Source organism: Amblyraja radiata, chromosome 4 (assembly GCF_010909765.2).
Source record: "Amblyraja radiata isolate CabotCenter1 chromosome 4, sAmbRad1.1.pri, whole genome shotgun sequence".
Classification (NCBI taxonomy): Eukaryota; Metazoa; Chordata; class Chondrichthyes; order Rajiformes; family Rajidae; genus Amblyraja; species Amblyraja radiata.
Window position 1 is genome coordinate 55,850,588 of NC_045959.1, and position 19,124 is coordinate 55,869,711.

The window sequence follows — 19,124 nt, forward strand, 5'->3', positions numbered from 1 at the left end:
TGCCGCCAAAGTGGATAACCTCACATTTATCTATATTATACTGCATCTGCCACGCATCTGCCCAGTCACTGGTCACCCTGCAACCTCCTAACATCCTCTTCACAGCTCACACTGCCACCCAGCTTTATGTCGTCCGCAAACTTGCTAGTGTTGCTCCTAATTCCCTCTTCCAAATCATTAATATATATGGTAAACAGTTGCGGCCCCAACACCGAGCCTTGCGGCACTCCAGTCGCTACTGCCTGCCATTCTGAAAAGGACCCGTTCATTCCTACTCTTTGCTTCCTGTCTTCCAACCAATTTTCTATCCATGTCAACACCCTACCCCCAATACCATGTGCTCTAATTTTAGTCACCAGTCTCCCGTGCGGGACCTCATCAAAGGCTTTCTGAAAGTCTAGATACACTACATCCACTGGCACCCCTTCATCCATTTTACTTGTCACATCCTCAAAAAATTCCAGATTAGTCAAGCATGATTTCCCTTTTATAAATCCATGTTGACTTGGATTAATCCTTTTACTGCTATCCAAATGCCCCATTATTACCTCTTTAATAATTGACTCCAGCATCTTTCCCACCACCAAAGTCAGGCTAACTAGTCTGTAATTCCCTGTTTTCTCTCTCGCTCCTTTTTTTAAAAGTGGGATATGGAGCAGCAATATGTAGGATGTAGGTTGGGTCTGTTAAATATTTTTTAACACATACACCAATGCTGAATTTTATTTAAAGAACTAGTCCAGGTGTGGACCCGTTAGGCCCGTCCCCCAAGGCAATATTCCACCACTGACTAATAGCCCCCAACTGCGCGGGCGCGGCTGAGGGGTTCCTGTTGTGTTGCCAGAGATCCCCGTTGTTACGCGATCACGGCAACCCTCCATCAGCTGTGCCTCGCCATCCTTTTTCCTATCCCTATCCTCCTTCATTCCCCCGCATCTCCCAGCACTCACTCCCCCTCCACCACTCACTTCCCTCTTCTTTCCCCTATCTACCTCCCCTCTCCCATTCCCTCCCTCACTTCTCCCCTCTCCTTTCCCCTACCCTCAGTCACCTTCCCTCCATAACCCTTCTTCCCTCCCTCTCCCCCTCTCCCTCTATCCCTTGCTCTCCCACTCCTCTCCTCCCCCCTATCCCACCCCCCCACAATGAAAATTGGTTAAATCGGGATGTTTAAAAAAAATGAAACCTCCCCCCTATCCCACCAAATACATTGCAATGAAATTCGCAATGTATTTAAAAAATGAGAATCACTATGAAAATCGCACTTTTTATTTAAAATAACCTCGACACAATGTTAGCTGTTAATGAAAATGGAAGAATTTGATTAAAACAATTTTTTGAAAATCGCGATTTAAAAAAAAATGTAAATGAGATTCAGGATCCCATTGTGACGTCATTGTAATGCGGCTGGCGGGCAGAGAAAGTGTAAAAGTGGTTTGAAAAGTGTTTTTTGTAAAGTTTAAAATGATAATAACGTAAAATATACCATCAATCTGAACAAAACGTTTCATTTTTATTCCAGGGCAATGGTAAGTAAGGTGGGCCAAAACTGTAGCGCTCTCATATACTGTTTTGCCAGGGATTTGGGATATCATGCACACGCATGCATACAAACAAAAAAGATGAGAGTTTTAGTGATAGATGGATAGATGGATAGTTTGGGAAATACATGCAACAACTTAAATATATATGGCAGTTGAAGTGTAACAAATACAATGGGCCTCAAGAATATTTTAGAATAGATGAGTAAATGGTTCAACAGGTACAGTGCCCTCCATAATGTTTGGGACACATGGCTTCACAGGCGTTTGTAATTGCTCAGATGTGTTTAATGCCTCCTTCATGCAGGTATAAAAGAGCTCTCAGCACCTAGTCTTTCCGTCACCTTTGTTCTTGTGGACAGATGAGACGAAGGTCTTGTGGACAGATGAGATGAAGATTAACATATCAGAGTGATGGCAAGAGCAAAGTATGGAGGAGAGAAGGAACTGCCCAAGATCCAAAGCATACCACCTCATCTGTGAAACACGGTGGTGGGGGTGTTATGGCCTGTGCCTGTATGGCTGTTGAAGGTACTGGCTCACTTATCTTCATTGATGATACAACTGCTGATGGTATTAGCATAATGAATTCTGAAGAGCATAGACACATCCTATCTGTTCAAGTTCAAACAAATGCCTCAAAACTCATTGGGCGGCGGTTCATTCTACAGCAAGACAATGATCCCAAACATACTGCTAAAGCAACAAAGGAGTTTTTCAAAGCTAAAAAATGGTCAACTCTTGAGTGGTCAAGTCAATCACCCGATCTGAACCCAATTGAGCATGCCTTTTATATGCTGAAGAGAAAACTGAAGGGAACTAGCCCCCAAAACAAGCATAAGCTAATGATGGCTGCAATACAGGCCTGGCAGAGCATCATCAGAGAAGACACCCAGCAACTGGTGATGTCCATGAATCGCAGACTTCAAGCAGTCATTGCATGCAAAGGATATGCAACAAAATACTAAACATGACTACTTCCATTTACATAACATTGCTGTGTCCCAAACATTATGGTGCCCTGAAATGGGGGACTATGTATAAACACTGCTGTAATTTCTACATGGTGAAACCAAAATGTATAAAAATGGCCTTTATTAAAATCTGGCAGTGTGTACTTTTAACCACATATGATTTTTTTTCTATTACAAATCTCAAATTGTGGAGTGCTGAGGCAAATAAATAAATGATGGGTCTTTGGCCCAAACATTATGGAGGGCACTGAGGATTTTGTCATATTTTTACATGGAGGAAACAGTCAGAGTTTTGTGGAAGATTTATAGATCCCAGAGCCAATATCAGAGTACTATAATGCCATTAATCATGCTATACATGAACTGGAAGCACTAGCTTGAATTGGAGATGCATGGGAGGCTAGAATTGAAAATATGATTTCTGCTGATTGTTCAAATTCATCAAATACCCAATTTTGAAAATTTACCATTTTTATGACCCATTTCCAAAGTAACCAAATCTGCCAACATGCTACATTACCATACTGCAGCATCATTTAACTTTCAGATTTTCCATACTCTAGCCTTTTAACCATTCCTATGCATCCATGGCTTCTAACACAACTTAGTTATTTTGCTACATTATTTTATTGGAGCTGTAACCTTTCTCTCAAGGTTGTAATCTCTACCAACTTCTTCTAATTTCCTTCAACAATATCACCTGCATACAAATTAAAGGTCTTGGACATATGCTGATGATACCCTGTTCCATCTCTCTTCAACAAACCCTTTCCTCCCTGCTGTCAGGACACTTGTTTGATGTGGTAAACTCTTAAAAATTCCCTGCTTCTGCAGAGATGACATACGTGTTCCTGTGATACACACTTTTGAAATTATTTAATTAGGCTCCCTAGTCATTCCCAAGCTTGACTTGAATTCATAACTGATTATGTACTTGAAGTAGCTTTAAATTACAGATAATATTCGTGATGGATTGCGTCAATCATACACTCAAGACAAGTAACTGCAGATGCTGGTTTATAAAAGAAAGTGCTGGAGTAACTCAGCGGGTCAGATCACATCGCTGGAATAAATACAAGCCTTGGAACAGTTCCAACCCAAAACATCACCTATCCATGTCGTCACAGAAGATGCCTGACTCGCTGATTTACTCCAGTGCTTTGTTTTTTTTCCTCCCAGTTTTTGGTTGAGTTGAAATTATACAAATTGGGAATAGGCTCCTTGACCCACTGAGTCTGTGCCAACCATTGAAAACCCACTTTGCCTGATCCTGCACTAATCTAATTTTATTATTATTGCATTCCCAACACTTCCTCCAGGTTCTATCACTTACCTACACACAAGCATCTATTTATAGTGGCTATTTAACCTACCAACTTGCAAATCTTTGGGATGTGGGAGGAAATCTGAGAACCCGAGAAATACCCACGTGCTTAGAGGAAGAACATGCAAACTCCACGTATACAGTTTTGGCCTGCAACAAATGTCTACAATTTTATCCACCCTTAATAATTTATTTTTGAACCATTAAATTTGCCTTCATCACTTTCATACTTTCATTCTTGCTGCGTTCTATTTCGTTATCCTCCTATTTCATTATCCTTCTATAAATACAATTAGCAATATGTTTGGACAGTGACACTGTCAAGTTTAGCAGTTAATGAACAAGAAAATCAAATCAATTAATCTTAAAGCAACATTCTGCATAGATTAAACCAATTGTCAAGTCTTCGTGCACATAACATTTTAGTTTATTGAATAAAATTACATTAAGTTTAGGTCGACACAGTGGTGCAGCTGGTAGAGCTGCTACCTCACAGTGCCAGAGATCAGGGTTCAATCCTGACTTTGGGTGCTGCCCGTGTGGAGTTTGCATGTTCTCCCAATTACCACGTGGATTTCCTTCAGGCCCTCCAGTTTCCACCCACATCCAAAGACTTGCGGATTTGTAGGTTAAATGGCCTCTGTACATTGCCTCTAGTGTGTGGAAGTGGATGCGAAAGTGGGATAACATAGAACCAGTGAGAATGGGTGATCTATGGTCAGTGTGTGGTGAAGGGCCTTTTTCCATGCTGTATCTTTCAATCAATCAAATGGATCAAAATGGGCCACAACAAAGACAGTCTAATGCTTGCTTACAGCAATGATACATTGCTATATTAACAGAAAACACTGGGAACGTTCAGGTCAGGCAAATTCAGTGAAGAGAGAAACAGTGTTAACAATTCCGATCCAATAGACAATAGGTGCAGGAGTAGGCCATTTGGCCCTTCGAGCCAGCACCGCCATTCAATACGATCATGGCTGATCATCCACAATCAGTACCCCATTCCTGCCTTCTCGCCATATCCCCTGACTCCGCTATCTTTAAGAGGTCTATCTAACTCTCTCTTGAAAGCATCCAGATCATTGGCCTCCACTGCCTTCTGAGGCAGAGAATTGTAATTTATTTCATATTTGTAGCACCTGCAGTATTTTGGGTTTCATCAATAGCCTTATTCAATAATGGAATGTGCAACAATGTCACAAGGGTTGCCTTCCTCATGGTTAAATTGAGCAAAGTTTGCAAAATTCAAAAGGACATTGTAGAATCTTTACAACACGGGAAGAGTATCAATTGAGTCTGCCCAAGAAAGCGAGAAGCAGAAATTACTGAACTTCAGGACGTAGAATGACCTCAAACCTTGGACATATGTTGATACTAAATATAATAAAGACCATGACTAAAGATGTGCTGTAAAGTCATCACATTAGAAATTTCAGTTTAATATTCTGGAATACAAAAGTGCTTAAAAATGCAATCTGTTGGACTGCAGTGGAAGTGAAATGAAAGTTCGAAGGGGGCGCTGTCCTGTGCACGGCTGCCCTGCCAGCAGTTGTCTGTCTTTTCACCTTTTTATTTTTAGTTAGTTAAAGTGGGCCCGACTATGGGTGAACTGGGGTTGGGGACTGGACTTTGTGCCTTCCCTCATGGTGGGAGCCATTGTGGGGGGATGTTCTTTGTGTTTGTGACTCTCATTGGTGTTATGTCTGTATTCTTTCTTTGTGTGCTGCAAAATGGCAAAAAGCATTTCACTTCATTACACCTCGGTGTATGTGAATGTGACCAATAAAATACCTTTGATACCTTTGATACCTTTGAAAGTTGGAAGATTTTCTAAAGTACACTAAACATACTAATTTTCAACTGAACAATTCACATGAGCATCACAAAATTAGAATATAGATATCAGCAACTATTTGAGTTTTTTATAATTCATTGATACAATCTAATTAAACTATTCAACCATTTAATATGCTACAAGAAATAAATGTGCATTGGACAGGTATCTACAATGCTTGCAAGCACTGTAGTTACATTTGATATCCACTGTTGTCATGAAGTGGCAGCAGTCAGAAATGGGATTTCATCTCTAGAAATCTGGCCACAATAAAACTCGAGTAATTGCAATCTGATTATTTGGAAATCTAAAAAAAAGATAGTGCTGGAGTAACCCATATTGAACAACACCTCGGATAGTTGATGTTCCGTGTCAGGACCTTTCTCAGTGCTCCCGATGTGGCCTCCTTTACATCGGTGAGACCAAGTGTAGATTCGGCGACAGTTGTACTAGTTCCGAAATGCAAATTATTTGGCATTTGGCACTACGGTGCCTTGTTTTCAGCACTCCCATTAAATTTACTGTTTGTCAGCTAAATAATTAAAATGAGAATGTAGGTGACATGATTAGTAGCCAAACCCAAGCAAATGAAATAAGTTATCTAGACATCTTAGTCAGCATGAATGAGTTGGGCTAAAACACCTGTTTCTGGGCTCTGTGGCTCTAATTATGGTGAATTTGAAATTTTACTCAACAAGACCAAAGATATATTGTACGATAACTTTACAAACTAAAGAATCATATACATAATGCACTGTGAAGATTTTGATAATACTTGAACATGAAATGGCTTTCTCTTTCTCTCATAATATATTTGATATTAAATAGTGGAACACCAACCTTATTTGTGTTTAAGTACTGGAGGTGGTTTTTGCTTCTTATTACAAATCCACTATTATATATCATTGTCTTCATATTTGAATACAAATAGGCTTTGTTATTATACCCATCCACCTAGGCCACTGTAATAGCAATTTTGCAAGTACATACTGGGACAGAATTGTAATGGAAAAATTGCTCTACACTGGTTATTTTTATTTATTTTCTGAATCAGTGTTTTCCTTTTTATATTATTGTTCACTTTTAATGCTTTAATTATTTGTCCTGCAATCTTGGCTCGAGGGAAAGTAGCGAGCTTTGGAGCACAAGTAGCAAATCTGTGACCATAGTTGTGCCAGTGGCCTTTATCATTTTTCTTACTGTAATGGATGTGTTGGCCAGGAAGGAAAGTGCAAGTGTGCATTTTACTTCCAGCGAAAGGATAAAACAAATTAATGGCCATTTATAGATTCCCTTTTTAATTGGTTACAAAGAAACACATAAATCTCAATGGGTGTAAATTTCCTAGGAACCCTGAAGTGTCACCAACACACTCGAGATTTTTCCCTTCATGACAACTTGGAAATCCAAGTCACAGTAAATCTTTTAATGTCATGCATAAATTGGGTTATTTTATGTTTCTTTGAATATATGGGTGGCACGTTGGTAGAGTTACTGCCTTATTGCGCCAGAGACCCGGGTTCGATCCTGACTGCGGGTGCTGTCTGTGCGGAGTTTGTACGTTCTCCCCGTGACCTGCGTGCGTTTTCTCAGGGATATCTGGTTTCCTCCCACACTCCAAAGACGTACAGGTTTGTAGGTTCATTGGGTTGGTATAATTGTAAATTGTCCCTCGTGTGTGTAGGATTGCGTTAGTGTGCGGGGATCGCTGGTCGGCACGGACTCAGTGGGCCAAAGGCCTTTCCGTGCTGTATCGCTGAACTAAACATATAAATGTTATTACATAGCTCAGTCCAGCACAGGAACAGGCCCTTTGGCCCACAGTGTCTGTACTATTATTTCATAGGTCATAAGTGATAGGAGTAGAATTAGGCCATTCAGCCTATCAAGTCTACTCCGCTATTCAATCACGGCTGATCCATCTCTCCCTCCTAGCCCCATTCTCCTATCTTCTTCCCATATCCTCTGACGCTTGCACTAATCAAAAAATTATCTACAGTGCCCTCCATAATGTTTGGGACAAAGACCCATCTTTTATTTATTTGCCGCTGTACTCCACAATTTGAGATTTGTAATAGAAAAAAATCATATGTGGTTAAAGTGTGCATTGTCATATTTTAATAAAGGCCATTTTTACACATTTTGGTTTCACCATGTAGTAATTACAGCAGTGTTTATACATTGTTCCCCCATTTCAGTGCACCATAATGTTTGGGACACAACAATGTCATGTCAATGAAAGTAGTCATGTTTAGTATTTTGTTGCATATCCTTTGCATGTAATGAAGTCTGCAATTCATGAACATCGCTAGTTGCTGGGCATCTTCTCTGGTGATGCTCTGTCAGGACTGTATTGCAGCCATCTTTAGCTTATGCTTGTTTTGGGGGCTAGTCCCCTTCAGTTTTCTTTTCCGCATATGAAAGGCATGTTCAGTTGGGTTCAGATCGGGTGATTGACTTGGACACTCAAGAAGTGACCATTCTTTAGTTTTGGAAAAACTCCATTCTATTCGCTGTAGAATGAACCACAGGCCAATGAGTTTCGAGGCATTTGTTTGAACTTGAGCAGATAGGATGTGTCTATACACTTCAGAATTAATTATGCTACTACCATCAGCAGTTGTATCATGAATGAAGATAAGTGAGCCAGTACCTTCAGCAGCCATACATGCCCCCTTGTTTTTGTTCAATAGATTCAGGATCAGTTCCTGTGGATTGCAGGATAGCTAATGTTATCCCACTTTTCTAGAAAGGAGCGAGAGAGAAAACAGGAAATTACAGACCAGTTAGCCTGACTTCAGTGGTGGGAAAGATGCTGGAGTCAATTATTAAAGAGGTAATAATGGGGCATTTGGATAGCAGTAAAAGGATTAGTCCAAGTCAACATGGATTTATGAAAGGGAACTCATGCTTGACTAATCTTCTGGAATTCTTTGAGGATGTGACAAGTAAAATGGATGAAGGGGTGCCAGTGGATGTAGTGTATCTAGACTTTCAGAAAGCCTTTGATAAGGTCCCGCACGGGAGACTAGTGACTATAATTAGAGCACATGGTATTGGGGGTAGGGTGTTGACTTGGATAGAAAATTGGTTGGCAGACCGGAAGCAAAGAATAGGAGTGAACGGGTCCTTTTCAGAATGGCAGGCAGTGGCAAGTGGAGTGCCGCAAGGCTCCGTGTTGGGGCCGCAACTGTTTACCATATATATTAATGATTTGGAAGAGGGAATTAGGAGCAACACTAGCAAGTTTGCGGACGACATAAAGCTGGGTGGCAGTGTGAGCTGTGAAGAGGATGTTAGGAGGTTGCAGGGTGACCAGGACCGGTTGAGTGACTGGGCAGATGCGTGGCAGATGCAGTATAATATAGATAAATGTGAGGTTATCCACTTTGGCGGCAAAAACAAGGGGGCAGATTATTATCTCAATGGGGTTAGGTTAGGTAAGGGGGAGGTGCAGCGAGACCTGGGCGTCCTTGTACACCAGTCACTGAAAGTTGGCTTACAGGTACAGCAGGCAGTGAAGAAAGCTAATGGAATGTTGGCCTTCATAACAAGAGGATTTCAGTAGAGGAGTAAAGAGGTTCTTCTGCAGTTGTATAGGGCTCTGGTGAGACCACATCTGGAGTATTGTGTACAGTTTTGGTCTCCTAATTTGAGGAAGGACATCCTTGTGATTGAGGCAGTGCAGCGTAGGTTCACGAGATTGATCCCTGGGATGGTGGGACTGTCATATGAAGAAAGATTGAAAATACTAGGGTTGTATTCACTAGAGTTTAGAAGGATGAGGGGGATCTTATAGAAACATATAAAATTATAAAAGGACTGGACAAGCTAGATGCAGGAAAAATGATCACAATGTTGGGCGAGTCTAGAACCAGGGGCCACAGTCTTAGAATAAAGGGGAGGTAATTTAAGACTGAGGTGAGAAAAAACGTTTTCACCCAGAGAGTTGTGAATTTATGGAATTCCCTGCCACAGAGGACAATGGAGGCCAAGTCGCTGGATGGATTTAAGAGAGAGTTAGATAGAGCTCTAGGGGCTAGTGGAGTCAAGGGATATGGGGAGAAAGCAGGCACGAGTTATTGATAGGGGACGATCAGCAATGGGGTACTGATTGTGGATGATCAACCATGATCACAATGAATGGCGGTGCTGGCTCGAAGGGCCGATGGCACCTATTTTCTACGTTTCTATGCCCAGGCCATAACACCACCACCACCACTGTGTTTCACAGATGAGGTGGTATTCTTTGGATCTGTGGATGACGCAGTCAACCTGGGCCTGCATGTCATCCTCCATCCTAGACCGCCAGGGGACAATAGACAATAAGTGCAGGAGTAGGCCATTCGGCCCTTCGAGCCAGCACCGCCATTCAATGTGATCATGGTTGATCATCCACAATCAGTACCCCATATCCGCCATCTCCCCATATCCGCGGACTCCGCTATCTTTAAGAGCCCTTTCTAGCTCTCTCTTGAAAGTATCCAGAGAACCGGATTTCCACCGCCCTCTGAGACAAATAATTCAACAGACTCACAACTCTGTGTGAAAAAGTGTTTCCTCATCTCTGTTCTAAATGGCTTACCCCTTATTCTTAAACTGTGGCCCCTGGTTCTTTTTTTTTCTTTTCGTAATGAAGGGCTGGTTTGCTGAACGTAACACTGTCCTGATTCTAGGTGTAAGTCCATTGAAAGACTGGCATAATGTGTTGGTTGCCACTGGAATAGTGAAGGGAACACTCTAGATTGGTCAATATATTGGGATAAATTGTGTCATTCATTACACTCGCCTTGAATTTTTGCTGGCTTTGTGGAAGAACTTGATGTACTTGTTGCAGGACTTCCCAACACCGTCTTTAGACCTATGAGAACAGAATAAGCAACTGTGTATCTGTCATGCCAATTGAGAAAATGTTACCGAGAGGCATAGAGTTTGAAACTTGAAGTGTCAGGAGACATTTGTAACAGTGCAACTTTTGCAATGTGAGGAAAATGTGCGGATTTCTCATAAGCACAAACAACAGTGCAAATTAAATGCAGCCAATTACTGCCCAGTTGGTCTACACTGCCTCTCATCACTATTTTCATGATTATTGACAGTGTTCTTGTGGCTGTGCTCCCTGCTGATCACCAGCCCCTCACACTCACCCCCATCGGCGTGCATGCGGCACTGAGCAGGATTAATGCACGAAAGGCTGCTGGCCCTGACAGCATCCCCGGGCGCGTCCTCGGGGCCTGTGCTGCGCAGCTGTCAGACGTCTGGACTGACATCTTCAACCTGTCACTTGCCCAAGCAGCTGTCCCCACGTGCCTTAAAACCACCTCCATCATGCGCACGGTGCCAAAACACTCCACTGCGGCGAGCCTCAACGACTTCCGCCCAGTTGCACTTACTCCCATCATCACCAAGTGCTTCGAGAGGCCGGTCCTGGCACACCTCAAAGGCTGCCTACCTCCCACACTGGACCCCTATCAGTTCGCCTACCGCAAGAACAGGAGTACGGTGGATGCCATCTCCATGGCACTTCACTCCGCCCTCTCCCACCTCGACAACAGAGACACCTACGTGAGAATGCTGTTCATCGACTTTAGCTCAGCATTTAACACCATTATACCCTCCAAACTGATCACCAAACTCATCGACCTGGGCATCGACCCCTCCCTCTGCAACTGGATACTGGACTTTCTAACCAACAGACCCCAGTCTGTTAGGTTAGACCAGTGGTTCCCAACCTTTTTTAGCTCATGGCCCCCTTGGGATCTTTAATTTTTCTGTGCCCCCCCCTGACATTATTAGCGGGAAAAAAGTGGCCACCTTCATTGAACCTGTGGCCCCCTAAATCCCAAATTTTTTCTGTGGCCTCCCTGAAATTTGCCATGGCCCCAGTTTGGGAATCACTGGGTTAGACAACCACACCTCTTCAACCCTCACCCTGAACCCTGAACTGGCGTTCTACAGGGCTGTGTGCTGAGCCCTCTCCTCTACTCCCTCTTCACCTATGACTGCACACTTGTACATGGTACAATCATCATCATCATCAAGTATGCAGATGATACAACGGTGATTGGCCTCATCAGCGACAACGATGAGTCGGCCTATAGAGAGGAGGTCCAGCTCCTAGCAGCATGGTGCGCTGACAACAATCTGGCCCTTAACACTAAGAAGACCAAGGAGCTAATTGTGGACTACAGAAGGTCTAGGGGTGGCACGCACACCCCCATCCATATTAACGGGACGGAGGTGGAGCGTGTTTCCAGGTTCAGGTTTCTGGGGGTCAACATCTCTGATGACCTCTCTTGGACCCACAATACCTCAACACTGATCAAGAAGGCTCACCAGCGTCTCTTCTTCTTGAGGAGACTAAAGAAGGTCCATCTGTCTCCTCAGATTTTGGTGAACTTCTACCGCTGCGTCATCGCGAGCATCCTTACTAACTGGATCACAGTATGATCTGGCAACTGTTCTGTCTCCGACCGGAAGACATTGCAGAGGGTGGTGAAAACTGCCCAACGCATCACCGGTTCCCTCACTCCCCTCCATTGAGTCTGTCCAGAGCAAGTGATGTCTGCGAAGGGCGCGCAGCATCGTCAAGGACTGCTCTCACCCCAACCACCCTCCTCCCATCTGGGAGGCGCTACAGGTCTCTCCGTTGCCGGACCAGCAGGTTCAGGAACAGCTTATTCCCCGCAGCTGTTACCCTACTTAACTCTGCACCTTGGTGATTGCCAGTCAGGGCCTTGGAAGACCTACCGGTAGGTAAAATGCCTGCTAAACTTCTTAAACGTGTCTCCTCTCCTTCTCTCCTCCTTCCCCCCCCCCCATCCCCTCCCTCCGTGCTCTCTAAAGGACTTACCGTACTCTGTGGCAGCCGTTTACCTTCCTCTTCATCGCGCAGACAGCGCTCCTCCACTTTCCCTGGCCCCCACCTTCGCGATGTGTGTGTGTATGTGTGCGGTCGGTCAATGCAGCTCGTGGTTCGGTCGATCCAGCTTGGATGCTGCCTGAACCGCGGTTTCAACGCGGCCGGTCAATCCAGCTCGAGGCTTTCCAGGAGAGTGCCCTCGAGCTTGAAGGTTGAAGACACTCTTCTGGACTCGCGGATTAGGTCACCCAAGTGGGACAGGCCCTTTTCAAGAAGCCTAACTAGGCCAGTCACCATAAGACATAAGAGCAGAATTAGGCATCGCCCCAATTAGAATCAGCCCATGGAGTCTACTCCACCATTCAATTATGGCAGATCTATTTTCCCCTCTCGCCTCATTCTCCGGTCTTCTCCTTGTAACCTTTGACGTTCCTCCTTCCTAATCCACCTTAAAAATACCCAATGACTTGGCTTCCACAGCTGTCAGTGGCAGTGAATTCCACAGATTCTCCACCCTCTGATTAAAGAAATTTCTCTTCATCTCCATTTTGAAGGTACGTCCTTTTATTCTGAGTCTGTGCCCTCTGGCACTGGGCTTTCCCATTACTGAAATATCCTGTCACCTATCGACAATGAATATAAGAACAATTTGGAAGATAGTTTTCCTGTAACAAGTGTACATCCTGACTCCAAAATCTGTTATAAAGTAAAATGGAAAGTGCTGGAAAAACTCAGCAGGTCGGGCAGCATCTGTGGAGGAAACGGAATCCTACCAGAGATGCTGCCTGAACTATTGAGTTCCTCCAACACTTGGTGTTTTGCTCAACATTCCAGCATCAGCAGTTCTTTAGGTCTCTAATACATTATTTACAAGGCCTAACTGATCCTAATGCAAGTCATGAGCACATTGAAATACTCTCCACTTAGCTGGAAGCTTGATGCCCCCCAGGGCAAAGGTATCTGCTGATGGTCATCCCAAATACTATTCTAAAAATATAATTTCCTCCACCTCAGCCACATAGTGGATGCATTGTATCTTATCTACAAACTGTACTGACTTCAGCAAGGGTCTTCTGTACATGCATCTTCAACCACCAATAAAGACAAAGACAGTAAACAAGTGGGACATGAGACTTCAACTATCTCTTCTGTCACAGATTATTCTAACTTGAAAATTACTTCAATTTTCATTGCCTACCCAGCATCACGGTGGTAGAACATAGAACAATATAGAGCAGGGACAGGCCCTTCGGCCCACTATGTCTGTACGGAACATGCCAGACCAATCTTATCATGTACATATTCTAGGAGCAGAATAAGGCCATTCAGACCATCAAGTCTACTCCGTCATTCAATCTTTCCCTCTCAATCTCCTGCCCTCCTCCCCATAACCACGGACACCCGTTCATCCTGCACAGCATCCTGCACATAATCCATTTCCCTCCATTCCCTGAATATCCATGTGCCTATCCAAATGTGCCTTAAATGCCACTGTCATATATGTCTCAAACACCACCTCCAGCAGCAAGTTCCAGGCACTCACCACTCTCTATTTAAAAGTAGTTGCCCTGCACACCTCCTTTAAACTTTGCCCCTCTTTAAGCTTTGCCACTCTCACCTTAAAGCTATGCCCTCTAGTGAAAATTGGCCAGTTTTAAAACCTTATTTAGATAAGGAAGCAAGTCCCAATCTTGAAAAATGAATAAAACAAAATTAATTTTCACTGCAGGTTGTGTCTCAGTAATTAACACATTCCTTATGTGGTTACAGAAAATGTATCTTTTATTTGAAGGGGAAGCTCTCCCTCTCCCCAACATATTGTTTACAGGAACAGGAAATTCAACTTGTTTCAAGCTCAGGATCCAGTTGATAGAGTTATATATTCTAGAGGAACAGAGTAACTGGGACAGAACTTACTGTTTTTTGTAGCTGTTAAAATTTTGTGAACTTACAAGCATACCCGTATTTCCACTAAAAAGTCTGGACCAAATCAAGGTCTAGTGGTCCCATGTAAAGTGGAGGAGAGGGTTTCCTAATTGATGGAAATTGCATGGGGAAAAAATTACAAATAAGTACTGAAATTTTAATGTTAGTTTGGCTGCAGCCACTTTTAGTAAAATGAGATGTATATTGGCAAAGATGCCCAGACAGCATAGAGCACCTGCCAAAGGGCAACATTTTAGATGTTATTTTCATTATTTTCCTCCTTTTTTCATTAGTACCAAAGTTGTCTTATGCAGTAAGCAATTTAAATCTTTGCCCCATTCTCCTAAAAATGGACTAAATTTAGCAAGTGCTCGAACCTGCTTAAGTTAACTTCTTTGATATTTCCAAACTTTAAAATGAAATGAGCCATTAAAATAATTTAATTATTGCCTGGCATGGAATAACTTTGATTGAGAATTTAAAAAAAATGTTTTTAAGTGATTCTAAAAGTTCTAATTTTGAAGGTAATCGTAAACTAAAATTGTGCTTTCAACAGGTGATTTTCTGATGTTGGGTTTACCTTTGATCCATTAGTTAAACCAACAATTTTTTTTTGAACAATAAGTAGCAATGTTACAACATTTTGAGATTTTAAAAATCAAGTCTGCAATTCATCCTATCAGATAAAGCACAAAAATAAGTTTAATTTCACACCTAATTCACTTTCATATCTTCAGTATTAAAAAAGTTATGGCCATTTTCATACTCGGAAATTAACATCTTGTTCCCTATTGATTTTCCATTGACTTAACACAAAAGCTGTGATCGAGGACAGTGAAATAGCCATAACTTTCTTAAAAATTAAGAGAACTGAAAGAAATTTTCAGTTACTATAGATTGAAACATTCTGAAACAAATATGAAACAATCTTAATTGTCCTTGCGTCCCCTTGGCATCAACATTGAATTCTCCCAATTTGGCTAGCCCGTGCTGTCCCCTCCCCCCCTCCCCTTCCTTCACCCTCTAGCTGTCTCCTCCCATCCGCCCGCCCTCGGGCTCCTCCTCCTCCTCCCTTTGTCCTTCTTTCTTTCCCCACCCCCTATCAGTCTGAAGAAGGGTTTCGGCCCGAAACGTCGCCTATTTCCTTCGCTCCATAGATGCTGCTGCACCCGCTGAGTTCCCCCAGCAATTTTGTGTACCTATGAAACAATCTTACTTGGATGACCTGAAATTAAAGCATATAATTAGTTAGTTACCCAATTGTAGCTAATTCCAAACTTCAATTACTAGATCTAAACATCTATCCATTTCTTAAGAAAAGATTAACATTTATAAATAGCCTAAGTGTCCAAATAACATTCACAAAGAATTCACAATAAAACATGATTTAAAATCTCATTTACATTAATTTATAGGCCAAATGCGAGGAATTTAGTGTTCAATTGCTGTAAATTAATGGCCATTTAAATCAGCTTTCGAGTGGGATCCTGTGGAATACTGTGGCACGCGCTGGTTTGGAACATTCCCATTGCAGTAGATTTGTACCACCATATGCTCAGAAAAATACTGCGGGATTTAATGGGGCCCCAAATTAGCTACTCGCAACATAAAACTTTGTATAAAGGGATTTTAAGAAGCCCTTTTTAATGTAAAAATAAACAACCTACCTTCCGTTGTCCCCTGTATGAGATCCGTCCCGTTGTCGGCGGTCGCGGGTTTAGAGGATAATTTTTAACCTACTATAACAATTAAATTAACCAATTAAGTTTAAAAATAGCTCCAGCGAAAGAATCTCCCAGCGATTTTTCGTCAGCAACTAAGTAGGCTGAACAACCTCGATTTGAATAGCCTAGGGAAAATCGCGTTTTAAACCCGCCCCCCTCTCAACGGCACCAAAATCACGCACACGGGCTGGGACAGATCTGCAGTCCTGCTGAAGGTAGGTTTTGCAACATACCTACAATAAGCGGTAGGGCAGCACAGTGGTGCTGCAGAAGAGTTGCTGCTTTACAATGCCAGAGACCCAGTTTCAATCTTGATTACAGGTGCTGTCTGTACAGAGTTTATAAGTTCTCCCTGTGACTGTGTGGATTTTTTCCGGGTGCTCCGGTTTCCTCCCACAATCCAAAGACGTGCAGGTTTGTAGGTTAATTAGCTTTGGTAAAGATTGGGAATTGTCCCTTGTGTGTATGGGGATTGCTGGTCGGCATAGACTCGGTGGGCTGGAGGGCCTATTTTCGTGCTGTATCTCTAAACTAAACTAAACAATAGATCTGCCTTCTGTTAAGGTGGAATATTGCCAACCATAAGGTTATAAGCGATTCTGATGATGTACTTGAAAATTGGTGCTGTGTCAAGTAACTTGTTTAACCATGGTATCATCTTTCAGCAAATACTTACCTCTTCATGATGCAAGCACAAGGCAAAATGTTGAGGGACAACGTGCGAACTATTGGCATCCTCATTCGAGACCGATACACCAAGAGAAACAGTACGCTGAATGGCACAGGTGGGTGAACTTATTAATGAGACGCAACTTTTTTCATCACTGGCCTTTATTCAACCAATCAACTCACCCCTCCCCCCCCCCCCCCACATACCCATCTATCGCTTTCCAAGCTTTGTTCTGCCCATCCTCTCTTCTAGATTTCGCCTACCTAACTCTTTGACCTCCAACACTTATTTTGTATACCAGCATCTGCAGCTTCTTGTGTCTACTTTTTAGGAATGGTCTGTAAAAGTATCCCAATCTGAAATGTCACTTCTCCATGTTCTCACGAGATGCTGCATGACCCGTTGAATTACCCAAGCACTTTGTCTTTTTTTAAACCAGCATCTGTAGTTCCTTGTATCCACACTCTACTTAAAGAAAAACTTGAGTATTAATTTTCCCACAATGAGACTACAAGTAACAGAGGCTTAACAAATCCAAAAAATTTACACGGTAAAGTGTTAGAGCGAATCTGAAAATCAATTGGGCTAAATGTAGTCGTGTCAAACGTACCAAATTGCAAATTGTGAATCAAGTGCTATTGCATCTTAAAACATGGGTCACAGGCTGTTGAAAAGCTGCTGCCTCTGGTTGCTGAATCAGGTAAGTTAGTTATTCCCTTAGCAGATTGGGTTTCTATTTCCTTGGCTGCATCCAATATTGGTTTTCTTGCACAGATGTTTGTTTTCTATTGTTGCTGTCAAATATTAAATGATTAAGCACTTTATCCAGAGGGTGTTTGCTGCTAATGTTTCAGAACCATTGTTTAAGAAAGATTTAGACAGGTACATGGATAGAGTAGGTTTAGAGGGATATGGGCCAAAAGTGGGCAGGTAGGACGAATAGACGGGGCATGTTTATCGGTGTGGGCAAGTTGGGCCGAAGGAACTGTTTGATTCTATGATCAAGGTGCCACCTCTTAGTTAGCCCGCATTTGGCCCATATCACTTTAAACCTTTCCCTTCCTGTCCATGTGTCTTTCAAAGCAGGGCTGCCAACATTGGGTGAGAGTTGGGAGTGAGAAATTGCGATAGACCAAGCCCAAGGGAACGTGGCGACTGAGGGGAGGGGGGGGGGGGGTGCACCCCTCACATTGGTACGGAACTTTTGCATTTTTCAGCTTGAAATTGTGCAATCTAGTGCATAGTGTAGCAAGTCTTTTAACTTACACTTGAATGCAATATTCATGCTTTAAATTGGATTAGCTATGAATAAGGTTAGGCTAAATTACATTCCTAATTACATTCCACAGTAGTCAGGCTCTGATCAACAGGTGCAGCACATGAATGATCTTAGTGTATTCATGTATGGAAATCAGATTATAATCAAGCACTTGGCCCATGTTGACCAACCTGGGTCTCACTGCACACCTGGTAATACTCCTGATCCTGACTCCAGTTGCATACCTTCTCTCATTCCTGACTCTGAGTCCAGCCTTACACCTGGCCCCCTATTCTACCCTGATCATAGCTGCTTACCTGCTTAGGTTCACAGTGCTGAACACTCCACTGGTCCCAGCTTTTGACTGCACACTTGACTCTGTATGCACACTTGGCCTTGCTCCTAGCTCCTCTCACTGATAATCTACCTTGCCCACACATAAAACCCCATATCTGACCCCCTGGACTTAACCTATTATGTTCAAGTCCACAGGTGCTTATCTAATGCAGTAATCTTTTATGTGTGACAAAATTTGCTACATCCATTGGCTTCCTTGTTATCTAACATGCTAGTTATTTTGTCAAAGAAGTCATCAATTGGTTGAACACAATTTCTCATCCATAAAATTATACTCACTCAGCTGTATGTATTCTGTTACCATTTCCTTCATTTTCTTAACAAACTGTCCTGAAGTCATTTCCACCCCTAATATTTTCAGTATTTTGCTGTCTTCCTCTCAGCTGGAACTTTTCCAAAATGCAAAGTCCAATAACAATATATATTTAAGCAATAATATTGTATTTAATGTGATCTTGAGAGTACATAATATTTTCTGTGGTATTCATAACACAATAATGATAAAAAGATCTTTGTTTTGATTGCACCTACCAACACGCATACATAATTATATTACAGTTAATATGTACCGAGGGCATATTTTTGTTCCAATTCCCAATTACTTTTACATTGAAGTGATTGAAATCCAAGTGAAGTTTAAATGGCATCAGA

The 19,124-nt window shown here is 42.4% G+C and overlaps 1 protein-coding gene across 2 annotated transcripts in view; it reads left to right on the plus strand.

The window, feature by feature from the left end:
• b4galt6 (beta-1,4-galactosyltransferase 6) overlaps positions 1–19,124 on the plus strand; it is a 74,344-nt gene that overhangs the window by 38,164 nt on the left and 17,056 nt on the right. Inside the window, exons 1-2 of one of the 2 annotated variants that reach the window (XM_033019483.1) lie at positions 16,582–16,602; positions 16,854–16,973. In XM_033019483.1, the coding sequence (XP_032875374.1) occupies positions 16,871–16,973 (103 nt within the window). In that variant the 5' untranslated portion in view covers positions 16,582–16,602; positions 16,854–16,870. Of the gene's footprint in view, positions 1–16,581; positions 16,603–16,853; positions 16,974–19,124 lie in introns of those variants that run through there. The other variant, XM_033019482.1, reaches the window with a different exon arrangement.